The following is a 24,838-nucleotide window of genomic DNA, read 5'->3' as shown; positions in this document are numbered from 1 at the left end:
GCATCCCACTGTTGCCACCAGCAGTGACCAGAAGAAGAAACCGGAGACAGACTACTATCGCACGAAGGAAAATATCTCTGCCATATATGGATAGCCTTTCCAAACACCAAATATTATCTCCTTTTATTATATTAAATTAATATTGTTATTACTATTATAACTATTATTCTATGTAATTCTAACCTTTGATTCTATTTTATCTTATGCAATAGGTTGGTGTGGATGCACTTGACCAGATGGCAAGACTGTACACTGTAAAAGGAGGTACTCGCTGTTGGCCTGTTATTGTGTTCTATAATGTGTTCGACATGGCTGCTAGCATTGCGCACGTGTTGTACAAACAATGCCTTGACAAAACAGTCTAAGAGAGTTTTCATCATGGATCTGGCATGTGAGTTTAGTGAGAACCACATGAACGACAACAAAGAAGCTACAGCCACCAAGCAGTCCGCCAAGGCAGCAGGACCTCCTGCTCTCCCTCTTCCCCAAGCACCACAGCTCCCACTCTGGAAAAAGAAGATACCTGCCGACTTGACATTGTACACACGAAACAAGGCCCACGAAAACTGTGTGGAGTGCAACCGATTTGTTTGTTGGCTTGCTCACACAATGTCCTGAATCTGTGTGCTGACTGTGGACCCGAAGCATAAAGAGAAGATGAGATTGATTCATGTGTAAAGACATGGGCATAAGGGCCCAATAAAAATGACTGTTTTTACATTTTGTCATTAATATATTTCCACAAATATTTGTTTATGCAATTCATCCTTTATTATTGTTCATGCACTGGTGCTTTTGTTTCGGAATACAGCAAATCATTTCACATGCACACGTGTCTGGTTATATTATTATTATCTTTTCAGTTTCTACCGTGTCAAAATAAGCCGTATGTCACGTGTACACCAGCGCCCCCTCTCCGGCGCTCGAAGTAGCCAGATTAATACACACACCTTACACCATCGTTACGCGCACCTGCGCCTCATGAGGTTCACCTGGACTCCATCATCTTCCTGATTACCTCCCCTATATCTGTCACTACCCTTGGTTCTTTCTTGAGGTGTTATTTACTCTGTTTCATGTCTGTACACTTTTTGTGTTTCTTGTTTTATTCCATGTTTGTTTATTTATAAAATGATTCACTCCCTGTACATGCTTCCTGCCTCCCAGCATACACGTTACAGAATAACGCCTCAACAAAGGGAAGCAAAAGGGATACAAAAATAAAATGTTTATTGATGACATCAGGTCCAAGTGCTGCTGCTGAGAAAAACAAAACTGATCGTCTATCTAACCCAAAATGCTCTATGAAGATCATTAAGTGTGGCATTAAAATTACATTAATTCAAAATTTTGTTTTATTGTGGCCATGGAACCTTTGGGCCAGCATAGCACCCACCAAAATTGTAATGTCAAACACCTTACGAGAGCTTTTAAACACAATCTCTACTTTCAGAGGTGGACACTTATCATTAGGATATCCTGTCAGAGCAGCAAGGACATTTTGGCAAGGAGAAGTTGCAAATAAGTATATATTTAAAAAATAATGCTCTGCTCACGTTACCCTTTGAAACCGCGAACTCCATACAAATGACATCTCAACTTTCAGTAGAGGTGGAAGCACATTACTGCCATCTAGTCTTATACAGTACAACACAGGAGTATTATGTACATACACTTACAATTCAGCCATTTTGAGATTTGACCAAGGATTGGCCCCATGTTTGTTTTTTTGCACTTTGCGTTTACCGGTATCTCCAGCATGATCCACTAGGTTTGCTGCAGGTAGAAAATCCGAGGAAATGTTACTTAATTGAAACAAGCTGTCTCCAATCAATGAATGGTTGCATCAGATGGTTGTGCTTGTGTGTTTGGTGGGGAGATCACATATGAAAGGGGAGGCAAATCTTAATCACATAAATTCTGTTAAAGGTCCCCAAAGCACACACATCCCTGGGTCGCTCCTCTTTTCAGTTCGCTGAAAAGTCACTAGCGACTGTAACACGCTGCAAAAAACACTCAAACTGGACCATTTTATCTCAATTTCTTCATTCAAAGACTCAGTCACAGACACTTATTGACTGCTGTGGCTGCTTCGCTTGATGCATTGTTGTCTCTACCTTCTTGCCCTTTGTGCTGTTGTCTGTTCCCGATAATGTTTGTACCATGTTTTGTGTTGCTGCCATGCTGTTGTCTAAGGTCTCTCTTTATGTAGTGTATTTTTATTTTCAATCCCAGCCCCCATCCCCACAGAAGGCCTTTTGGTATGCCATCATTGCAAATAAGATTTTCTTAACAGACTTGCCTATTTAAATAAAGGTTAAATCAAATAAAGCCTATTTAAATAAAGGTTAAATCAAATAAAGCCTATATGGCAGGGAATACCGTTTGTAGGTCAGTGATTCACTTTGCTCAAGCTGATCCTCTCCAACAGACTCAGTAGTTGTAGCAACAATTGGTAGTTTTAACCAAACATGAAAGTATATTGTAGCGAATTTGGGGGGGGGGGGTTGACTCGACCGGGACTCGAACCTGGATCTAACGACTGTCAAACCAACACCTTAAATGTATGCAAAAAGTTTGAACCACACATACACACAGCAGTAGCCAGCCAGCCAGTACTATCTAGCCAGCAAATGCAAGCCAACTTTGTTCCGCTGTCGAGTTTGTTCTATTGGCATGCTAACTTCATGATGAATTCTGCATCTTAGCTAACATTATTATTTGTATCTTCCTGTCAGACTCACACAGTCTAATCCATTCTTTGTGCTGCCAACCTAGGATGTGAACGCACCTCTTAACTTCTTGCGTCGAGCCAACCCGGATCGGGATCATGACTACAGCCTCAAGCTGTATTACATAACGCATTACCATAACGCAACGTTAAATATTCATGAAAATCGCAAATTAAATGAAATCAATATGCTAGCTCTCAAGCTTAGCCTTTTGTTAACAACACTGTCATCTCAGATTTAAAAAAATATGTTTCTCAACCATAGCAAACTAGCATTTAGCGTTAGCATTTAGCATTAGCATTAGCAGGCAACATGTTCACAAAAACCAGCAAAAACATTAAATAAATAATTTACATTTGAAGAACTTCGGATGTTTTCATTGAGGAGACTCTCAGTTAGATAGCAAGTGTTCAGTTTTCCTGAAAGATTAGTTGTGCAGGAGAAATCGGTCCATTTTCTGCGTCATGTTTGGCTACCAAAAAAAAAACGAAAATTAATTCATCCAAACGCCAAACTTTCTTCCACATTAACTCCATAATATCGACTGAAACATGGTAAACGTTGTTTAGAATCAATCCTCAAGGTGTTTTTCAAATATCTCTTCATGATATATCATTCCTGGAAGTCTCCTCTCTGTCTCAATCACATGGATGAATGCGAGCAGCTTGGAGATTACGCAACAATTTCAACAAAGGACACCGGGCAGACCACTGGTAAATGTAGTCTCTTATGGCGAATCTTCCAATGATAGGCCTACAAATACGTCACAATGCTGCAGACAACTTGGAGAAACGTGTGAAAGGGCAGGCTAATTCGTGGCGCTTTCACAGCCATATAAGGAGACAATGAAAAACAGAGCCTCAAAAATCCTGCTCATTTCCTGTTTGAAGTTTCATCTTGGTTTCGCCTGTTGCATCAGTTCTGGGGCACTCACAGATAATATCTTTGCAGTTTTGGAAACGTCAGAGTGTTTTCTTTCCAAAGCTGCCAATTATATGCATAGTCGAGCATCTTTTCGTGACAAAATATTGCGCTTAAAACGGGCACGTTTTTTTATCCAATAATGACATAGCGCCCCCATAGGTTGAAGAGGTTAAGCCTACTTCCGGGTATAAACTAATCAAAAATGAAATAGATTTAGTTTTCCGTTATTACATCTCCAATTCTGACAGTAATTGAGAAAACAAGTCGATTTTCGGTTTTTGTTGTTCAAATTCAGAAACCAAAAACGAAAAAATGTGACGTCTTTTCACTTGGTCTTTTGAATCATACAACCAATGAACGGATGTTACACAGACAAGTAGGCTACAGGATCCGATATGCGATGATAAAGATGCTGAGGAAGGAGTGAATCATGGAGTTATATCATTGCTATTGATGAAGTCTGATTATCGCCAATACTAAACATTCTCTCTATTATAAAAGCAATTTAGGCAACAATTTTAAGGAGCCTTTCTAAAACCTGCTTCAACCTCAGGTGGAAAAGTGTCAGTTTCCTTTTTCACTGTTCTACTACCATAAGGCAAAAACTGTTTCTGCAGTGGCTTTGGAATAATCGATTTACGAGAAACAAACGAATGTGTTTTTGATGGGGAATTGTCAGCCAATTCACAGGTCAGTAGTTTATTCAGTCCAGTTGGTAAACGTGGTATTAGGGGATTCTTGAAATCGGTGAAAAATAGAGTACAATCATATTAAACTCTTCTGTTATTCCAATAGTTCATTATTAGTAAACTACTTCAAGGTCACACACAATTTTCCAGTTTTAAGGATGATTGGTTCCACATTTCTATTTATGCATACTAATTGAGTTATGCTACATTATTAATGAGGTAGCTTCCTTACGCTGAGGAAATGGCCATTGTAATTTAATGAACATTGACGTCTTAGCCCATTCATAGACGCCAACTACCTTTAGCGCCTATTGCTATCTTCTGGTCGGTGAATTTTGTTAAGATCCCCAACGCTTTCTCTAAACGTTAACATTGCCTGCGGTACGGTTTTGGAAACATAAGGAAAGTATCTTACATATCAGCGATAAATGCCTTTAAAAGGTTAAATTACTACCCACTTTATAGGGTTAGGGTTCCCACACTGCCATATTTCCATGTTACAGCACGTGTTTATGGAAAACCAACAGAAGTCAGACGACTAACTGTGCTCATTAACGTTCATGCGTCTCTGAACACCTGTGTAAACGAAGATCGGACGGCACAATTGTATCGTCACAGATAAACACTGTTGGCTGCAACTGTGTTAAAACCGGTACATACAGTAAGTGTATATTTAGTATTTGTTAAATCATTTGTGATATGAAAGTGGAGGGCTGTTTCTAGAACCGTACAATGATTCCATGGAGTATTTGTCTGATTTGGCTGCCAGAGCCAATTCGCCTCTAAACAGAATATGTAACATAATAGCTCCCCGATGGAATGTCCTAGGGTGAGTGATGTATTTATAGTCATATGACCGTAGTGAACAAGGTGCATCTACCCCTCTAACTACTAAGGGTGCAGTTAGGGATGAAACATTCACCGATACGCATCGATCCCAGGTTCAAATGTTTGCATCGTTTCCAAATGTAACATCCATCGGTCCGAAAATCGATTCAAACGCTACGAATCACCTGTTAACGTAACTGTTTTGCTCAAATTACTTTCTAACGTAACCTTACAAAACGACCTGATATTTTGTGACATCCGCATCCTCTACTTCAGTGTTAAACTAAACACGTAATTATGTTGACAGTCATTTTACATGCCGAACATCCCCGGACAATATCATCAGCCAAATCAAATTGCGCGCTGTGTGCAGCTTCGCGCACTGCCCAACGAGGTAGGTCTATTCCTGATCACCTTCAGTATTCAAATGTTTGTAAAATGGCTTGTGCAATATTATGCATTATTAGTTGAGTAACAACCAATGTAAATTGCTATGTTATTTTTAAAAATCAAATGTGGTGTTAAATTGTATTTTAATGGAATACAAGTAGCCCATACTACCGCCAGAGACACAACTCTCATCTGGCTAAAGGTAGGCTACATGCTGATCGGGCTTATATTAGATTGTTCAGGTTCACCATCAGCAGTCGGTATACAGTACCAGTCAAGTGTGGACACACCTACTCAAGCAAGGGTTTTCTTTGATTCTACTATTTTCTACATTGTATAATAATAGTGAAGACATCAAAGCTACCTAATAACACCTTGAATCATTTAGTAAGCAAAATTGTCCATTGTTAAACAAATATTATATTTGGGAATCTTCAAAGTAGCCACCCTTTGCCCTGATGACAGCTTTGCACATTCTTGTCATTCTCTCAACCAGCTTCACCTGGAATGCTTGTTCCCATATATGCTTAGCACTTTTTAGCTGCTTTTCCTTCACTCTACGGTTCATCTCATCCCAAACCATCTCAATTGGGTTGAGGTCGGGTGATTGTGGAGGCCAGGTCATCTGATGCAGCACTCTATCACTCTCCTTCTTGGTCAAAAAGCCCTTACACAGCCTGTAGATGTGGTCCTTCTGTAGCTCAGTTGGTAGAGCATGGCGCTTGTAACGCCAGGGTAGTGGGTTCGATCCCCGGGACCACCCATTTGTAGAATGTATGCACACATGACTGTAAGTCACTTTGGATAAAAGCATCTAAATGGCATATATTATTATTATTATATATGTTGAGTCATTGTCCTGTGGAAAAACAAATTATAGTTTCACTAAGTGAAAACCAGATGGGATGGCGTATCGCTACAGAATGCTGTCGTAGCCGTACTGGTTAAGTGTGCTTGAATTCTAAATAAATGACAGTGTCACCAGCAAAGCACCATCACACCTCTTCCATGCTTCACAGTGGGAACTACACATACGGAGATCATCCATTCACCTACTCTGCGTCTTCCAGAGACACGGTGGTTGGAACCAAAAATCGCAAATTTGGACTCCTCAGACCAAAGGACAGATTTCCATTGCTCGTGTTTCTTGGCTCAAGCAAGTCTCTTCTTATTATTGATGTACTTTTATTAGTGGTTTATATTAGAGGTCGACTGACTATGATTTTTCAACACCGATACCGTTTATTGGAGGACCCCAAAAAAGCCGATACCAATTAATCGGACAATTTTTTTTATTTTTTATTTTGTTTTTTTTGTTTAATATATATGTAATAATGACAATTACAACAATACTGAATGAACACTTATTTTTAACTTAATATAATACATCTAAAAATCAATTTAGCCTCATATAAATAATGAAACATGTTCAATTTGGTATAAATAATGCAAAAACAAAGTGTTGGAGAAGAAAGTAAAAGTGCAATATTTTTTTTAATTTTTTTTTAACCTTTATTTTACCAGGCAAGTCAGTTAAGAACATATTCTTATTTTCAATGACGGCCTGGGAACAGTGGGTTAACTGCCTGTTCAGGGGCAGAACGACAGATTTGTACCTTGTCAGCTCGGGGGTTTGAACTCGCAACCTTCCGGTTACTAGTCCAACGCTCTAACCACTAGGCTACGCTGCCGCCATGTAAAAAAAAAAAAAAAAAAAAACCTAACGTTTAAGTTCCTTGCTCAGAACATGAGCAATATGAAAGTTGGTGGTTCCTTTTAACATGAGTCTTCAATATTCCAAGGTAAGATGTTTTAGGTTTTAGTTAATATAGTATTTATAGGACTATTTCTCGCAGGTTTAAAGATATATACTTCTTTTTATTGATTTTAAGAAAGTCATTGGTGTTTATGGTTAGGTACAGTTGTGCAACGATTGTGCTTTTTTCGCAAATGCTCTTTTGATAAATCACGCTAGATAAACTAGTAATATCATCAACCATGTGTAGTTAACCTCTCTAGGGTATGTGGGGCGCGGGCCAACATCCAGTGAGATTACAGAGCGCCAAATTCAAATACAGAAATACTTGTAAAAATTCAGAAAACAAAACATTTTACATAGGTTTAAAAATGAACTTCTTGTGAATCCAACCACGGTGTCAGATTTTAAAAATGCTTTACGGCGAAAGCATACCTTACGATTATTTGAGAACATAGCCCAGCAGACAAATCATTACAAACAGTAACCAGCCAAGCAGAAGAGTTCCAAAACTCAGAAATAGAGAGAAAATTAATCCCTTACCTTTGATCTTCATATGGTGCACTCAGATGACATTAATTTACTCAAATGTTCCTTTTGTTCAATAGTCACTTTATATCCAAAAACCTCTGTTTTGTTCAGTAATCCACAGGCTCAAACGCAGTCAAAACAAGCAGACAAAAACAATCCAAATTGTATCCGTAAAGTTTATAGAAACATGTCAAACGATGTTTATATTCAATCCTCAGGTTGTTTTTAGCCTAAATGATCTATAATATTTCAACCGGACAATAACGTTGTCAATATAAAAGGTAAACAAGAAATGCACTCTCTCGGGATTGCGCATGAAACATTTCTGTGACACGGCAGGGTCCACTCATTCAGACTGGTCTTACTCCCTCATTTTTCGGAATACAAGCCTGAAATCATTTCTAACTGTTTACATCTAGTGGAAGGCATAGGAACTGCAATTTGAGTCCTAAGTCAATGGATACTGGAATGGCATTAAATAGAAAACTACAAAACCAAAAAAGAAACTACTTCCTGACTGGATTTTTCTCAGGTGTTCGCCTGCCAAATCAGTTCTGTTATACTCGCAGACACTATTTTAAATGTTTTGTTATAGAGTGTTTTCTATCCAAATCTACCAGTATATGCATATCATATCTTCTGGGCCCAAGTAGCAGCCCGTGAAATTTGGGCATGCTTTTCATCCAAAATTCCGAATGCTGCCCCCTACCCTAGAGAAGTTAAGGTAATGGACTGATTCTCTTTGCTTATTTGAGCTGATGTGGTCATAAAAGGGCTATTTGGTAAAAAAGTCCATATTTTCTGTATATCACCCCTACTTTGTCAACACACAACTGATTGTGACTAAGTAGGGGTGAAAAATGCATTTTTCAACAAGGCACACCTGTTAATAGAAATGGATTCCAGGTGACTACCTCATGAAGCTGGTTTAAAGAATGCGAAGCTGTCAAGGCAAAGGGTGGCAATTTGAAGAATCTCAAATATAAAATATATTTTGATTTTGTTTAACACTTTTCTGGTTACTACATGATTCCATATGTGTTATTTACTAGTTTTGATGTCTTCACTATTATTCTGAAATGTACAAAATAGGAAAATAAAGAACCCTTGACTGAGTAGGTGTCCAAACCTGTTCTTTATATGGTCATTTTTGAGATATACAGTGTAAAGTTAATAATTTCATAATGAGGACAGCACTTACATGCTACCTGCGACTGCATGGTTGAAGAAGAGAAGCTCACTGAGTCAACTTCCAAATGGTCTAAACTGTTTCGATTATGAGACTGGGGTGAAATCCAAAGTTGTGCTACAGTATATATTCATTGGTTATGTCATAGCACATTTTTAAAAATAAATATTGATACATTAGCTACTAGCTCTAACACTTTTAATCTGCAAAAAGCAAACATTCCATCCCCCCAAAACTGATAGTTGGGTAGTAGATGACCAGTTTATTTTTTGGCTCAGCTCTGGTGCCTACATATAATTTATGCACATAGAAGTCAGGTCAGAGGCACAGCAGCAGATTGTAATTTAGAATGGAAAGTGAACGTGTTCATGCAATGAATGCGTCATATTGCATCTACATCTAATCAAACCGAATCATTTCAAACAAAAACATATCGTGTTGGAGCCCGAATCATTTTGAAAGGGAAAGATGCACATCACATCTCTTGGTGCTATTTTTTAACCAATTTACAATTGGAGTTTTCAAAAGCTTCCTATCCAGGTAAAATAGAGATGTGAAGTCATTGACTCACCCCATCCATGCTACATTAATTAGAATTCCAGTTCACCACCTCCCTGATTTAACAAAAAAATATATTATTTAGAATTTTTAAATAGCCATATTTCTTGTGATATGTCTAATTTTCAATACCTTCCTATCCATGAGCCACAGATCTATAGACAAGGGCGGTGCGTTTCTTCACCTCTCTTATCAAAGGTACACCTTTTTTTATTTTTTATTCTTCCCTTTTGATTTCCTGCAAATATTTGTCCTATTACAACTTTGGTTATTTAATTACGTACAGATCTCATTTTCAATAGCTTCCAGTACAAAACATTAAGGACATGTGCACTTTTCATTACATAGACTGACTAGGTTATTCCAGAAAGCTATGATCCATTATTGATGTGAATTGTTAAATCCACCTCAATCAGTGTAGAGGAAGGGGAGGAGACAGATTAAAGAAGGATTTTTAAAATCTTGAGACAATTGAGACATGGATTGTGTGTGTGCCGTTCAGAGAGTGAATGGGCAAGACAATATTTGAACAAGGTGTGGTAATAGGTGCCAGGCGCACGATTGTCAAGAAATGCAACGCTGCTGTTTTTCACACAAGTTTCCCGTCTGTATCAAGAATGTTCCACCACCCAAAGGACATCCAGCCAACTTCATACAACTGTGGTATGCATTGGTGTCAACACGGGCCAGCATCCTTGTGGAACGCTTTCGACACCTTGTAGAGTCCATGCCCCGACAAATTGAGGTTGTTCTGTATTCAAAATTTATAAAATATATTTTCTCACCCATCTACACACAATCTTGAAGATGGCGCCTAAGAACATGGCTGACATTTTACATTCTCCCAACCAATTGTGCTTTTTCTTTTTTTGTGTTTTGTGTAACTTATTATAACTTATTGTGTCCATAATGTTGCTGCTACAGTCTCTATGACCAAAAATAAATTCTGGACATCAGAAAAGTGATTACTCACCACGGACAGGAAGAAACCCTTTCCTTTAACGAGTCCGACAAGAAGGATATCCTGCTTTCACTGGAACAGGCCCACGCCTTTTGCGTGAATAAAAAAACGCTGTAAAAGAGGCTGCAGATCAGGAAACCTTCTGAGAATCCAGAGGCGTGCGAGTAAACTCCCATTGCGTTCTATTCGTCTTGATAATGTGCAGTCACTGGAAAATAAAATGGTTGACCTAAGATTAAGATTATTCTACCAACGGGACATTAAAAATTGTAATATCTTGTGTTTCACCGAGACATGGCTGAACGAAGATGCAGACAATATAGAGCTAGCAGGATTTTCCATGCACCGGCAGAACAGACGCTACCTCTGTTAAGACTAGAGGTGGGGGGTTGTGTATTTTTGTGAATAACAGCTGGTGCGCGATGTCTAATAATAAAGAAGTCTTGAGGTATTTCTCGCCTGAGGTAGAGTACCTTATGATAAGCTGTAGACCACACTATCTACCAAGAGTTCTCACCTGTATTTTTCGTAGCCGTCTTTATCACCACAAAGCGAAGCTGGCACTAAGACCGCTCTCAACCAACTCTATAAGGCCATAATGCACACCCAGAAGTGGTGTTCCTAGTGGCCGGGGAATTTATTGCAAACTGAAATCAGTTTTACCAAACCTTTACCAGCATGTGACGTGCAACCAGGGAAACATAAATCCTAGACCACCTTTACTCCACACACAGAGATGCATACAACTCTCTCCCGCCCCCCATTTGGCAATTCTGACCATAATGATATCCTCCTGATTCCTGCTTACAAGCAAAAACTAAAGCAGGAATTATCAGTGACTCCCATAATACGGAAGTGGTCAAATCACACGGATGCTACACTACAGGACTGTTTAACTAGCACAGACTGGAATATGTTCTGGGATTCATCCAATGGCATTGAAGAATACACCACCTCAGCCATCGGCGTCATCAATAAGCGCATCGACGACGTCGTACCAGCAGTGATTGTACGTACATACCCCAACCAGAAGCCGTGGATTACAGGCAACATCTGCATTGAACTAAAGGCTAGAGCTGCCGCTGTCAAGGAGCAGGAGACTAATCAGGACGCTTATAAGAAATCCTGCTATGCCCTCAGACGAAACATCAAACAAGAAAAGCTTAAATACAGGATTAAGATTGAATCCTGCTACTCTGACGCTTGTCGGATGTGGCAGGGCTTGAAAATTATTACTGACTACAAAGGGAAACCCAGACAGGAGCTGCCTAGTGACGCGAGCCTACCAGACTAGCTAAAAGCCTTTTTATACTCGCGTCGATGCAAGCAACACTGAAGCATGCACGAGAGTACCCGCTATTCTGGATGACTGTGATAATGTTTTCAGTAGCCGACGTGAACAAAACCTTTTAAACAGGTCAGCATTCACAAAGCAGCTGGGCCAGACGGCTTATCAGGATGTGTACTCAAAGCATGTGCGGACCAAAATGTCAAGTGTCTTCACTGACATTTTCAACCCCATGACTGACTCTAATACCTACATGTTTCAAGCAGACCACCATAGTCCCTGTGCCCAAGGAAGTGAAGGTAACCTGCCTACATGATTACTGCCCCGTGACACTCACGTCGGTAGCCATGAAGAGCCTTTGAAAGACTGGTCATGGCTCACATCAACAGCATCCTCCCGGACACCGTAGACCCACTCCAATTCACATACCGCCCCAACAGATCCACAGATGGCATAATCTCAATCCCACTCCACACTGCCCTTTCTCACCTAGACAAAAGGAACACCTATGTGAGAATGCTGTTCATTGACTACAGCTCAGCATTCAACACCATAGTGCCCACCATGGTGCTCATCACTAAGCTAAGGACTCTGGGACTTAACACTTCCCTCTGCAACTGGATCCTGGACTTCCTGATGGGCTACCCCCAAGTGGTAAGAGTAGGCAACAACACATCTGTCACGCTGATCCCTAACAAGACGGTCATGAAGAGGGCACAACAAAACCTTTTCCGCCTCAGGACACAGAAAAAATTTGTCCTGGGTCCACAGATCCTCAAAAGGTTCTACAGCTGCACCATCGAGAGCATCCTGACCGGTTGCATCACCACCTGGTATGGCAACTGCTCGGCATCTGACCGTAACGCACTACAGAGGCTATTGCAAAAAGCCCAGTACATCACTGGGGCCAAGCTTCCTGCCATCCAGGACCTATATAATAGGCGGTGTTAGCGGAAAGCCCATAAAATTATCAGACTCCAGCCACCCAAGATATAGTCTGTTTTCTCTGCTATCACACGGCAAGAGGTACCAGTGCGCCAAGCTTAGGACCAAAAGACTCCTCAACAGCTTCTAACCCCAAGCCTGCTGAACAATTCATAAAAATTACCACTGGGCAATTCACATTTACACCGCCCCCCCTTGTCCCTTTTGTACACTGCTGTTGTTTGTTACCTGTGCATAGTCACATCGCCCCCACCTACATGTACAGATTACCTCAACAAGCCTGTACCCCCGCACACTGACTCGGTACCGGTGCCCCCTGTATATAGCCTCGTTATTCTTATTGTGTTACTTTTTATTATTACTTTTTATTTTTGTCTACTTCGTAAATATTTTCTCCTTGAACTGCATTGTTGGTTACGGGCTTGTAAGTAAGCATTCCATGGCAAAGTCTGCACTTGTTTTATGTGACAAATGTAAGGTTTTATTTTGAATACCCCAAAAGGACAAAGTGAAGACATTTTTTTTTTTACAATTTTGCAAATGTATTGAAAATGGAGTACAGAAATATCTCCTTTAAGTATTCACACCCCTGAGTCAATAGAATCACTTATGGCAGCAATTACAGCTGTGAATATTTCTGGGTAATTCCCTAAGAGCTTTCCACACCTGGATTGTGCAACATTTGCCCATTTTTCTTTTGTTCTTTTCAAATTCTTCAAGCTCCGTTGAATTTGTTGTTGATCATTGCTGGACAACCATTTTCAGGTCTTGCCGTAGATTAAAGTCAAAACTTTTAACTCCAGTGTAGATTTGGCCATGTGTTTTAGGTTATTGTCCTGCTGACAGCAGACTAAACCAGGGTTTCCTCTAGGATTTAGCCTTTGCTTAGCTCCATTCCTTTTTTCCCCCCTTTTTTTATCCTGAAAAACTCAAAGGACGAATCTGGGTATGGTGGATGGAAGGAGAACGCTACCTGCCCGACTGCATAGTGCTAACTATAACATTTGGTGGAGGAGGAATAATGGTCTGGGGCAATTTTTCATGGTTCTGGCTAGGCCCCTTAGTTCCAGTGAAGTGAAGTCTTAACGCTACAGCATACAATGACATTCAGACGTTGCTGTGCTTCAACATTGTGGCAACAGTTTGGGGAAAGCCCTTTCTTGTTTCAGCATGACAATGCCCCTGTGCAAAGAGCGAGGTCCATACAGAAATGTGATCAACCGGCTCAATTCGGTCTTATGTAGCAAAAATGAGAGAGTCAGAGCTAGAAAAGTGTATCATACGCTACTGTTGAGGAACAATAGTTAAGTAATTTGCTTTGAATGTTGATAAACTTGTAACCTCACTTTTGAGAAAATGGCCCTTGAATGTTTTGGTATACCTAATGGAGAGCTCTTTGTCTACACCCATTCAGTGTTGTTCACACCCTCTTAAGTTTTAGCCCCACCCAGGTCTTGAAGGATTCACATGTGAGGTCATGTACTAAACAACCAAAGAATTCAAGACTAAAGGCTGGTTTATACTGCAGGTGTGTTCGTAAATCCAATGTGGAGTGCCAGAGTATGCTCTGGGCGTCCGTAAACTGTGTTGTCAGATTGTCCATTCGTAAATTCAGGGCGTTTCGCTCTCGGAGCATTCCGAGCACACACAAGATGCTCGGGCTGAGGAGTAGGGCATCTGAGCATTCTGACCCTAACAGCGGTAGTCAAGGACCCAAGCTAACTGGCTAATGTTGGCTAGCTTGCAAGTTGGAGACACAAATGAGTGAACAGCTCACTCTGACAATTTTACTCGGCCATGTAGAGCTGTTATATTCTACAAAGCATTGGGGACTGCAATTGTGCTGCTGGCAACAATTTAATTTTTGAAAAATTGCCAACATTTCCTCACACTGGGCATATTCAACGGGTGTTGAGTGTTCGTAAATTTGTCAGTTATTCTGCGCTCTGACACACTCAGACGAGTGCTCTGAAATTAGAGTACAGAGCCAGAGGTTGTCGCAGTGACATCATAACAATCTATTGAAATGATTACTTGCATAGTGGTGTCATTTTTTGTTTAGCTAGCTAGTTAAACAATGAACCATAATCCCAACTCATAACTTTACTACCCAGTGTGACGACCCTCCCACTCTGTCTGCCGTATTCTGTCTCCTTTGCTCTTGTTTTCCTTAATAGGATGTCGGTGGGCGGAGCCGGGAGGGTCGTCAGTGAAAGGGACACACCTGGGCTCGGGTGTGTCCCGGGATAAATACACCTCTTCCCCATTCATTGGGAGATTCTCTCCATGCAGACACTGATAGATTTAGGTTGTGGCCATTTGTTTGCTTTGGCACCTTTCAACCCCCCCTCGTTATCACATTTATGCACGAAAACACTCACTTACACTTCTGATTACTGACTACACACACCATTGTTAATTGTATTTAGTTTACTTCAGTTAAGGAATAACAAAATATATTTTATCTCCACATTGTCTCCCTTTTTGTTACAAACTTCGAGCCGGTTCGTGACACCCAGCATGAATCTGCAGGTAAATAACTAAACAGGTTCAATGTTGGCTAGCTAAAATTAGGCTACAATTAGGCTACAGCTAGCAACGCAAATGGCTCTGAGTTTCGAATAATATCACTGCACATATCATACATGTCACGTTAGCTAGCGAGCCAGCCAGCTAATATTAGCTAGCTAACAGTACACTGTAACTTGAAATGAAAACAACTTTTTGACAAAAGTAGAAATGTGTAATATCTTCTAAATGTAGCTAGCTAGACTATTTTTCCCATATACATGGATGGAGGGATGCATCTCCCTCTGTCACCGATGCCATGGTTGCCTTACTTTCAAGATGTAGTTCAGAGACAGGTGTTTTATACAACAGCCTTCTGTGTGTACTCTTTTGAACTCGGTCTGCAAATTTGCAATCCAATGCCAGAATCTCCTCAGCTGTCATACTCTAATTCCACCGTGCTTTCCACTGATTTCAGAACTCAGTCCTACAGAAAGTGGAGAGCAACACCTTTGCAGTTCTACTATTAGAAAGGATTGCCTACATATACTGACCAGCTCATGTTATAGACAGAAGCATGCTATATGGCAGTCCAATCCGAACTTATCTCTCGGCATGTCCAGCCCAGCCATTATCTTAGGAGACTTCCCACTTCCCACTATGATTGACTGTCTTTTTCTGTGGCTAAACCAACAAGGCTTGTAATTTTAACCATTTTATTTGTATTTACAGATGGCATACAAGTTTGTTATTAAGGCACATGAAAGTTCACCCGTTCCAGATTGTGTTTCTGGCAAAAAAAAAACGGATGTTCAAATGGCTCTCTCGACATACGCCTAATTTCCTGAAATGAGTCAAAAATCGTTTGTCGAGATCGGTGTGGAAGAACGTGACTGGCCTGCAGAGAGCCCTGAATCCAACCACATTGAACGCCTTTGGGATGAATTGGAACGCCGACTGCGAGCCTGGCCTACTCGTCCAAGATCAGTGCCCAAAATCACTAATGCTCTTGTGGCTGAATGGAAGCAAGTTCCCGCAGCAATGTACCACAATCTAATGGAATGCCTTCCCAGAAGAGTGGAAGTTGTTATAGTAGCGAAGGAGGTACCAACTCCATATTAGTGCCCATGATTTTGGAATGAAATGTCCGACAAGCACATAGAATTGGTCATGTGTTTGTATAGTCAGTGTTTGCTTTTTTAGTTTTACCCATGTACCAATAGGGCCCTTCTATGCGACAGAATGGAAACCAGAGAACCTCTTTGGTTGAATCTGTGTTAGATATTCATTGCTCAACTGCGGGACCTTATGTGTGGGGTAAAGAAATTAGGTAATCATTCAAAATTCCATGAAACGTATTATGTTGTGACATTTTTACTACTGAACTTATTTATGCTTATAAAGGGATTGAATTTTATTTTATTTATTTTATTTCACCTTTATTTAACCAGGTAGGCAAGTTGAGAACAAGTTCTCATTTACAATTGCGACCTGGCCAAGATAAAGCAAAGCAGTTCGACAGATACAACGACACAGAGTTACACATGGAGTAAAACAAACATACAGTATAAACAAGTATATATAAAATGTGAGCAAATGAGGTGAGAAGGGAGGTAAAGGCAAAAAAGCCCATGGTGACAAAGTAAATGAAATATAGCAAGTAAAACACTGGAATGGTAGTTTTGCAATGGAAGAATATGCAAAGTAGAAATAAAAATAATGGGGTGCAAAGGAGCAAAATAAATAAATAAATTAAATACAGTTGGGAAAGAGGTAGTTGTTTGGGCTAAATTATAGGTGGGCTATGTACAGGTGCAGTAATCTGTGAGCTGATCTGACAGTTGGTGCTTAAAGCTAGTGAGGGAGATAAGTGTTTCCAGTTTGAGATTTTTGTAGTTCGTTTCAGTCATTGGCAGCAGAGAACTGGAAGGAGAGGCGGCCAAAGAAATAATTGGTTTTGGGGGTGACTAGAGATCTCCTGCTGGAGCGTGTGCTACAGGTGGGAGATGCTATGGTGACCAGCGAGCTGAGATAAGGGGGGACTTTACCTAGCAGGGTCTTGTAGATGACATGGAGCCAGTGGGTTTGGCGACGAGTATGAAGCGAGGGCCAGCCAACGAGAGCGTACAGGTCGCAATGGTGGGTAGTATATGGGGCTTTGATGACAAAACGGATGGCACTGTGATAGACTGCATCCAATTTGTTGAGTAGAGTGTTGGAGGCTATTTTGTAAATGACATCACCAGAGTCTAGGATCAGTAGGATGGTCAGTTTTACGAGGGTATGTTTGGCAGCATGAGTGAAGGCTGCGTTGTTGCGAAATAAGAAGCTGATTCTAGATTTAATTTTGGATTTGAGATGCTTAATGCGAGTCTGGAAGGAGAGTTTACAGTCTAACCAGACACCTAGGTAGTTGTTCACATATTCTAAGTCAAAACCGTACAGAGTAGTGATGCTGGACGGGCGGGCAGGTGTGGGCAGCGATCGGTTGAAGAGCATGCATTTAGTTTAACTTGCATTTAAGAGCAGTTAGAGGCCACGGAAGGAGAGTTGTATGGCTATATAGCTCAGATTACCTTATCTGCAGTTTCCTTGTGCCATAGACTGTGAAAAGAAGCCTCGAGCGCACAGCAAAGTTGATACTGTGAGATTTCAAAGCTTTTAAAACCATGAGCTGCAGTTAAGATAAGTTATTCAGCATTGTCAACACTTTATTTTAATTTATAAGCCATAAAATGCACATTCTCTGTACTTCCACTCATGCTACAACCACCACTATAGCTGAAATTAATGAGTAGCAAAGTGTTTCGATAAGCTTGCATTGTTATTGTTAGCGGCTTTTGTCTTTTTTAATATCAAGGAATATGACTTTCTTTAGTTTTATAATTTCAAAATGGTCTTGAGAACAACATTGACAGGGCAATTCAAGCATAGTCATTATGCAGTGATAATGTATTGGGCCTATAGCCTACTGCACAAACCTCATTGCTATAGAACTGTTTTTAATAGGTTCATGTTGCATAGCCTTACGTTTTAAGTCATGTTTTTAAATAAATCTCGGCTTTGATTTTGATTCAGAATTGATCTTGACACTAACCTTTTCTGTGACTACTGGCCTAATATATAATATTAACTCCTGCAGAATTAAGCCTTTCTTAGAGTAAAATAATACACCAAATGTACATTTTGACTTGGAAACAGGCCTATGTAAAAAATAAAAAAAGACCTGTAAAAACATCACTCCAATGTTGTGCATTTTCTATATTTACGGGTTACGGTTGGGTGCTGGCCTCAGATTTTCACTTCATCACATAGTCGGGCGGTTGTGGATGGGTTATTAGCAATTGCGGGCGGGTGAACAAGTGCAAAAACTGCATTCTTATTAACATCCCTCTTTTCCAACCGTTTATTCTTACAGAGTGACCACAGTGTTCACATGAACACGTTGCTGGAGAACAACCAGAGAAGATATTGTCACTGCCTTTCCTGTGGGATATGAATGACAGCTTGAGAATGTCACCTGAGATCATGATGTTTCACCAAATGATGGAACAAGCCCAGAACGCCAGCTGTGAAGCACTCGCCCACATCTGCAATAAGAGTGCAAGTAGAGACTCACTACAGCTGCCCACCTTCTCCACAGCAGCCAAAGTCCGAGTGATCATTACTTTTACTCTGTGTGCCATGTCAGCTGTCTGTAACCTAGCTGTGCTGTGGGCTGCCAATACTAACGGCAAGCGCAAGTCCCACGTTAGGATATTAATAATTAACCTGACTGTGGCAGACCTGCTGGTGACTTTCATAGTCATGCCTGTTGATGCTGTCTGGAATATCACAGTTCAGTGGCAGGCAGGAGACGTCGCCTGTAGGCTACTGATGTTCATGAAACTTGTTGCCATGTACTCCTGTGCTTTTGTCACAGTGGTCATTAGCTTGGACCGCCAGTCTGCTATCCTCAACCCACTGGCCATCAATGAGGCCAAGAAGAGAAGCAAGATCATGTTGTCTGTGGCGTGGGCGATGAGTGTGATTCTATCTGTTCCTCAGGTGAGGCTCTGGTTAAGAGAGGTTTCATGTTTTATCTCCTCAGCCCAATCTTAAGACACCACCACAAGGATACAACTATACTTCTGGTATACCCCAGTGATGTTAAATGTTTTAAGTAAAACATCAAATGACATAACCCTGCAGCAGCATTATAGCACATTACTGACTTAATGCACATTGTCAGGTTCACTTACCAAGAATAGAACATTTTGTTTTTGACAGCAATTAGAAATGTAGTAATGGGAATCACTAAGAAAACTAAACGCTTTCCTGAAGGGAATTTCAGTACAGGTGTTGCAGTTAATCAATATTGTTCATGGTTTAACCTTTAATTGTGATTGATAACTGGTGAATAGGGCCATCATTTACTGATTCCTGATTATGACAGTAATTTTACATGTGGAGGCTCTGCAATGAAATCCATTAAACTACATAGGCTTTGAGAAATGGAATCACCGAAAGAAGCCCTTACCTGCAATTAATTTCAAGCATTCAACGCTTGCCTCTTCACCTTTGTGCAAATTCAGTGAAATGAGCAATTAAACATGGTATTAGTCACATTGCAGATTCGGCAGGAGCAATTTTCTGCTGCATGAAACACTAGTATTTTATGCAGTATATCACTTAAGCCAAGCAATAGATTTATGGTTAAAGACCATACTTTTTTTGTTAAAAACAAACGTTTCCTTTGTTGTCATAGATGCTGATATTCCACAGCGTGACCATCACAGTCCCAGAAAAGTTTACCCAGTGCACTACCCGTGGGAGCTTTGTCCAACACTGGCAGGAAACCATGTATAACATGTTCACCTTTGCCTGTCTATTCCTGCTGCCGCTGATCATCATGATCGTCTGTTACACACGGATCCTGGTGGAGATATCCAGTCGTATGACCCATGGAAACAGTAGGTCAAATTACATATTACCCTCAATTGTACTATTCCTGTGGCAGTAATGGTAGTTATTTCTAGGTGTAGTAGTATACAGTTGTTCATGAGGGGGTTACTAAGAGCACTGCATATTGATGATAAAGGTCATATAAACATATTGACAAATATGGTGTTGAGATTAGGAGAAAGGGTTTATTTCCTTGTTTCAGTGTCTTCTAAGGAGATACATCTCAGACGCTCCCACAACAACATTCCAAAAGCACGGATGAGGACTTTGAAAATGAGCATTGTTATCGTGACTTCCTTCATCGTCTGCTGGACCCCTTACTACCTGTTGGGACTGTGGTACTGGTTCTTCCCAGACGATATGGATGAGACGGTCTCTCATTCTTTGACTCATATGCTCTTTATTTTTGGCCTCTTCAATGCCTGTTTGGACCCAATAACTTACGGCCTGTTCACTATCCATTTCCGCCATGGCCTGAAGCGCTACTGTCAGAGTGCAGTTGTGCTCAGCCGTGAGTCAGAGAACAACACTACCCTGACCGGCTCCTTCAGGTGCTCTTCCTTCCGCATGACACGGCTTACCCAGCAAGGCCAGACCACCAACACTGGCCAGATGGCAGAGGAGGAACAGGGCAAGAAACCCTGCCGCTATAGCAACTACCTCACAGTTCACAGCAGTGGAGGTGACCCATGTCCGGCCAATCCTGAAAGCATGATATGAAGGATTAGAATAAATCCTACTTAAGAACATTGTTTTATCCTCATCTGTTGGCTGACAATGAGTACATTGAATACTTTTGTGCTGTAAGAAAGCACATTTTGCTTACATTTGCATTCAGCCAGACATGATTTTCACTTTAAGCCATAAGACACTTATCTGCATATTACTTCAAACAGTAGTACTCCCGTAGAGTGGTCTTTGGACTTGTCCTGGAAAAACATTTTTCATTCAATAGAGCTGTACAGACCAAGTATACCAGGGAAAACAATATATCCAATTTCCTCAAGATGTGCGAAGGAGGAAGCCTATAAATGAATTGCTCTTTCATCTTGCAGGCAGAAATGATATATGCACTGTAAAAAGTGGGATGACGCTGTTGTTCATCTGAAGTGCTTTTACTGATTGGAATGATTGAAAATTATGCTTTGGTTTGTTCAACCTATTCTATAAAATCTGCCTGAGAATTATTTTTTTTGAACAGATCAATTACATTTTTTAAATTGAATGAAAGCTTCTAAATTGCTTTCAACACTGCATGCTCATTGAATAGTGGTGGGGGCATTGTAGCAGCCGCAGCCTATCAGAAGAGGTGGAGGCGTGACTTATTGGGATGTGACTTTCAGGTTGCTGTTTTTTTCCCTCCTGTGAGAGTGAATGTCATTCCAGTTAATGTGGTCTACTTTAGTCACTTGTACACTGCCAGCATATGTAATGATACTTGCTTAAGAGCATGTGATACTGAAAACCCTGGTAAGATTTGTATATGTTAAGGTAGACCATGCTTGTTTGCAATATTGTAGCTACGAAATGTGAGTCTTTATGTAAAGAATGGTTGGAAAGGTTTTGAACAAGCTTTTTTATTTATTTACAGGAAATGTATTTAATTGCTTGTAACCCAGTTTGAAGAAATGTGGATATGTAATTCCAAATTTAAAATATGAAAAATGGGCTGTATTTAGGCTACATGAAATATTAGTTTGTATTTGTTATTTATTACTTTTAACAACCGTATAGCAAAGTGTGAATCTACCTTACAGAAATATGTATAGTCGTGTTTGGTTCTTTAGTAATGTGTTACTTATGAAAGTTATGTCCAGTGCCTCAGGGAAATCGCTGTATAGTGTATTGCATTGACATCAAACTGGAGACAACCAAACTGTAAAATGTGATTGGTTGGTTGGCTTGTCTCTAAAAATATATTGTGCGTGTGTGTGTTATACTTATGGCCACATTCTGTACACGTTACAGTAGAAGACAAACAGATACAGGTACTTTAATGTTGAATTTACTGGGACCCAAACATGTTGCAGAAAACCCCCGAAGACGCACTTCGTTAACTAATATTCGGTTGTTTGCTTTTCTCTTAAATGTTAGCTTGTGTTCAAAGAAATAAGTTAAGGGGATAGCTATATTTGTGTGCATGATTGCAATATTTGTATTTGTGTACATTATTTAAATAAAGTTGTTCATTGTATTAATGCACACTAAGCAATTCCTAAATGTATTGAAAGTAATTAACACAATCATATGTGAGCTTGGGGGGGGTCGATTAGTTACATATCACAATATTATTTGGGACTCAAAGTATTGATTTCCCCCCCAAGAAACATGCACTACCGTTCAAAAGTTTGGGGTAACTTAGACATTTCCTTGTTTTGAAAGAAACACTTTTTTTTAAATAACATCAAATTGATCAGAAATACAGTGTAGACATTGTTAATGTTGTAAATGACTACTGTAGCTGGAAACAGCAGATTTATTTTTATGGATATCTACAGAGGCCAATTATCAGCAACCATCACTCCTGTCTTCCAATGGCACGTTGAAGTGACTCCGGGATGCTGCTCTTCTAGGCAGAGTTGCAAAGAAAAAGCCATATCCGACTGGCCAATTAAAAATAAATGATTTAAGATGGGCAAAAAAACAGACTGGGACCCAACTCTGCCTAGAAGGCGAGCATCCCGGAGTTGCCTCTTCACTGTTGACGTTGAGACTGGTGTTTTTCAGGTGCTATTTAATGAAGCTGCCAGTTGAGGACTTGAGTCGTCGGTTTCTCAAAGACACTAAAGTACTTGTCATCTTGCACAGTTGTATCCCACTCTATTCTGGTTAGAGCCAGTTTGCGCTGTTCTGTGAAGGGAGTAGTACACAGCATTGTACGAGATCTTCAGTTTCTTAGCAATTTCTCGCATGGAATAGGCTGATGAGTTTCAGAAAAAAGGTCTTTGTTTCTGGCCATTTTGGGCCTGTAATCGAAACCCACAAATGCTGATGCTCCAGATACTCAACTAGTCTAAAAAAGGCTAGTTTGATTGCCTCTAATCAGTACAACAGTTTTCAGCTGTGCTAACAAAATTGCAAAAGGGTTTTCTATTGATCAATTAGCCTTTTAAAATGATAAACTTGGATTAGCTAACACCGCCCTATTGGAACACAGGAGTGATGGTTGCTGATAATGGGCCTCTGTACGCCTATGTGGATATTCCATGAAAAATCAGCTGTTTCCAGCTACAATAGTCATTTTCAAAATTAACAATGTCTACACTGTATTTCTGATCGATTTGGACAAATGGACAAAAACATAGCTTTTCTTTCAACAACAAGGATATTTCTAAATGACCGCAAACTTGAATGGTAGTGTACGTACAGTATCAGTCAAACGTTTGGACACGTTTTCATTCAAGGGATTTTCTTTATAGAATAATAGTGAAGACAAAACTATGAAATAACTCGAATGGAATCATGTCGTAACCCAAAAGGTGTTCAAGAAAATCTAAATATGTTTGAGATTCCTCAAAGTAGCCACCCTTTGCCTTGATGACAGCTTTGCACCACCCTTGAATGAGTAGGTGTGTCCAAACCTTTGACTGGTACTTTACACACACACACACACACACACACACTGAGTGTACAAAACATTAGGAATACCTGCTCTTTCCATGACCAAGACTGACCAGGTGAATCCAGTTGAAAGCTATTATCCCTTTTTGATGTCACCTGGTAAATCCACTTCAATGAGTGTAGATGAAGGGGAGGAGACAAGCTTAAAAAATAATTAAAAAAATTAAAAGCCTTGACTATTCAAATCAAATTTGATTGGTCACATACACATGGTTAGCAGTTAGCAGCATTGAAGTCAATTTTCGTCACTGTCGCAGTGGATAAATTGAGGCTGTTCTGAGGGCAAAAGCGGGTGCAAATCAATATTAGGAAGGTGTTCCGAATGTTTTTTTTTTTACATTTTACACTATATATTTTTAGCTAGGTAGCGTTAGCTAGTGTTAGTCTGCTTTACCTGCGCCAAAACGCTGGTATTTTTCATCCTATAGCTTGTTTACCAACAGTTATTTCCATGATTTACTATGCATATGCTATGAGCATGTTTCAGCACCTAATATCATATTGTGAGGTCCTTGGCAGTTCCCAGCTCTAATGTGAGCCTGCTATTACAATATAGTTCAATTCGGTTCATCATCAGGCTGTGCAGATAGTGTTCTATTAGAAGACAATCTCTGGACTGATCAAATATGTGATCTTATTCTGGATAGTGGTAATGTCCTTTGCATAAATAGTGTAGTATTATCTGATAAATCTATTTTTCATTTTCAGTGCATTGATCACACACTGACTGAATGGCAAATGCATCAAAATAAATGTCCTTGTACCCTACTGATTGCCAACTGTATGGAAAAACAACAATGTATATTTATACAACGGGTGGTTCTAATCCTCAATGCTGATTGGTTAAAACTGCATTCCAGCCGGTGTCTATTCCACAAGTTACCACCAGCTAAGTCTATGACGTTAAAATGCATTTTTTTCTGTTCCATCTGACTACGCTATACACCGTCTTATCAGCCCAGCCAGGCAATTTA

The 24,838-nt window shown here is 40.1% G+C and overlaps 1 protein-coding gene across 1 annotated transcript; it reads left to right on the top strand.

Moving 5' to 3' along the window:
• The first annotated feature begins 4,660 nt into the window (after positions 1-4,660).
• Positions 4,661-22,457, top strand: LOC118400761 (gonadotropin-releasing hormone II receptor-like). Its single transcript, XM_035797768.2, has 4 exons — positions 4,661-5,006; positions 18,718-19,346; positions 20,047-20,251; positions 20,446-22,457. The coding sequence occupies exons 2-4, from the start codon at positions 18,795-18,797 to the stop codon at positions 20,961-20,963; spliced, it is 1,275 nt and encodes a 424-aa protein (XP_035653661.1). The 5' UTR covers positions 4,661-5,006; positions 18,718-18,794; the 3' UTR covers positions 20,964-22,457.
• The last annotated feature ends 2,381 nt before the right edge of the window (positions 22,458-24,838 follow it).

The sequence above is a fragment of the Oncorhynchus keta genome, chromosome 22 (assembly GCF_023373465.1).
Source record: "Oncorhynchus keta strain PuntledgeMale-10-30-2019 chromosome 22, Oket_V2, whole genome shotgun sequence".
Classification (NCBI taxonomy): domain Eukaryota; kingdom Metazoa; phylum Chordata; class Actinopteri; order Salmoniformes; family Salmonidae; genus Oncorhynchus; species Oncorhynchus keta.
This window is presented reverse-complemented; position numbering and strand designations above follow the sequence as displayed.

Coding starts and splice junctions, on each gene's coding strand:
- LOC118400761 (XM_035797768.2), top strand. CDS start 18,795: ATGAATGACAGCTTGAGAATGTCACCTGAGATCATGATGTTTCACCAA. Junction 19,347..20,046: donor TGATTCTATCTGTTCCTCAG/GTGAGGCTCTGG, acceptor TTGTTGTCATAG/ATGCTGATATTCCACAGCGT. Junction 20,252..20,445: donor TCGTATGACCCATGGAAACA/GTAGGTCAAATT, acceptor TCCTTGTTTCAG/TGTCTTCTAAGGAGATACAT.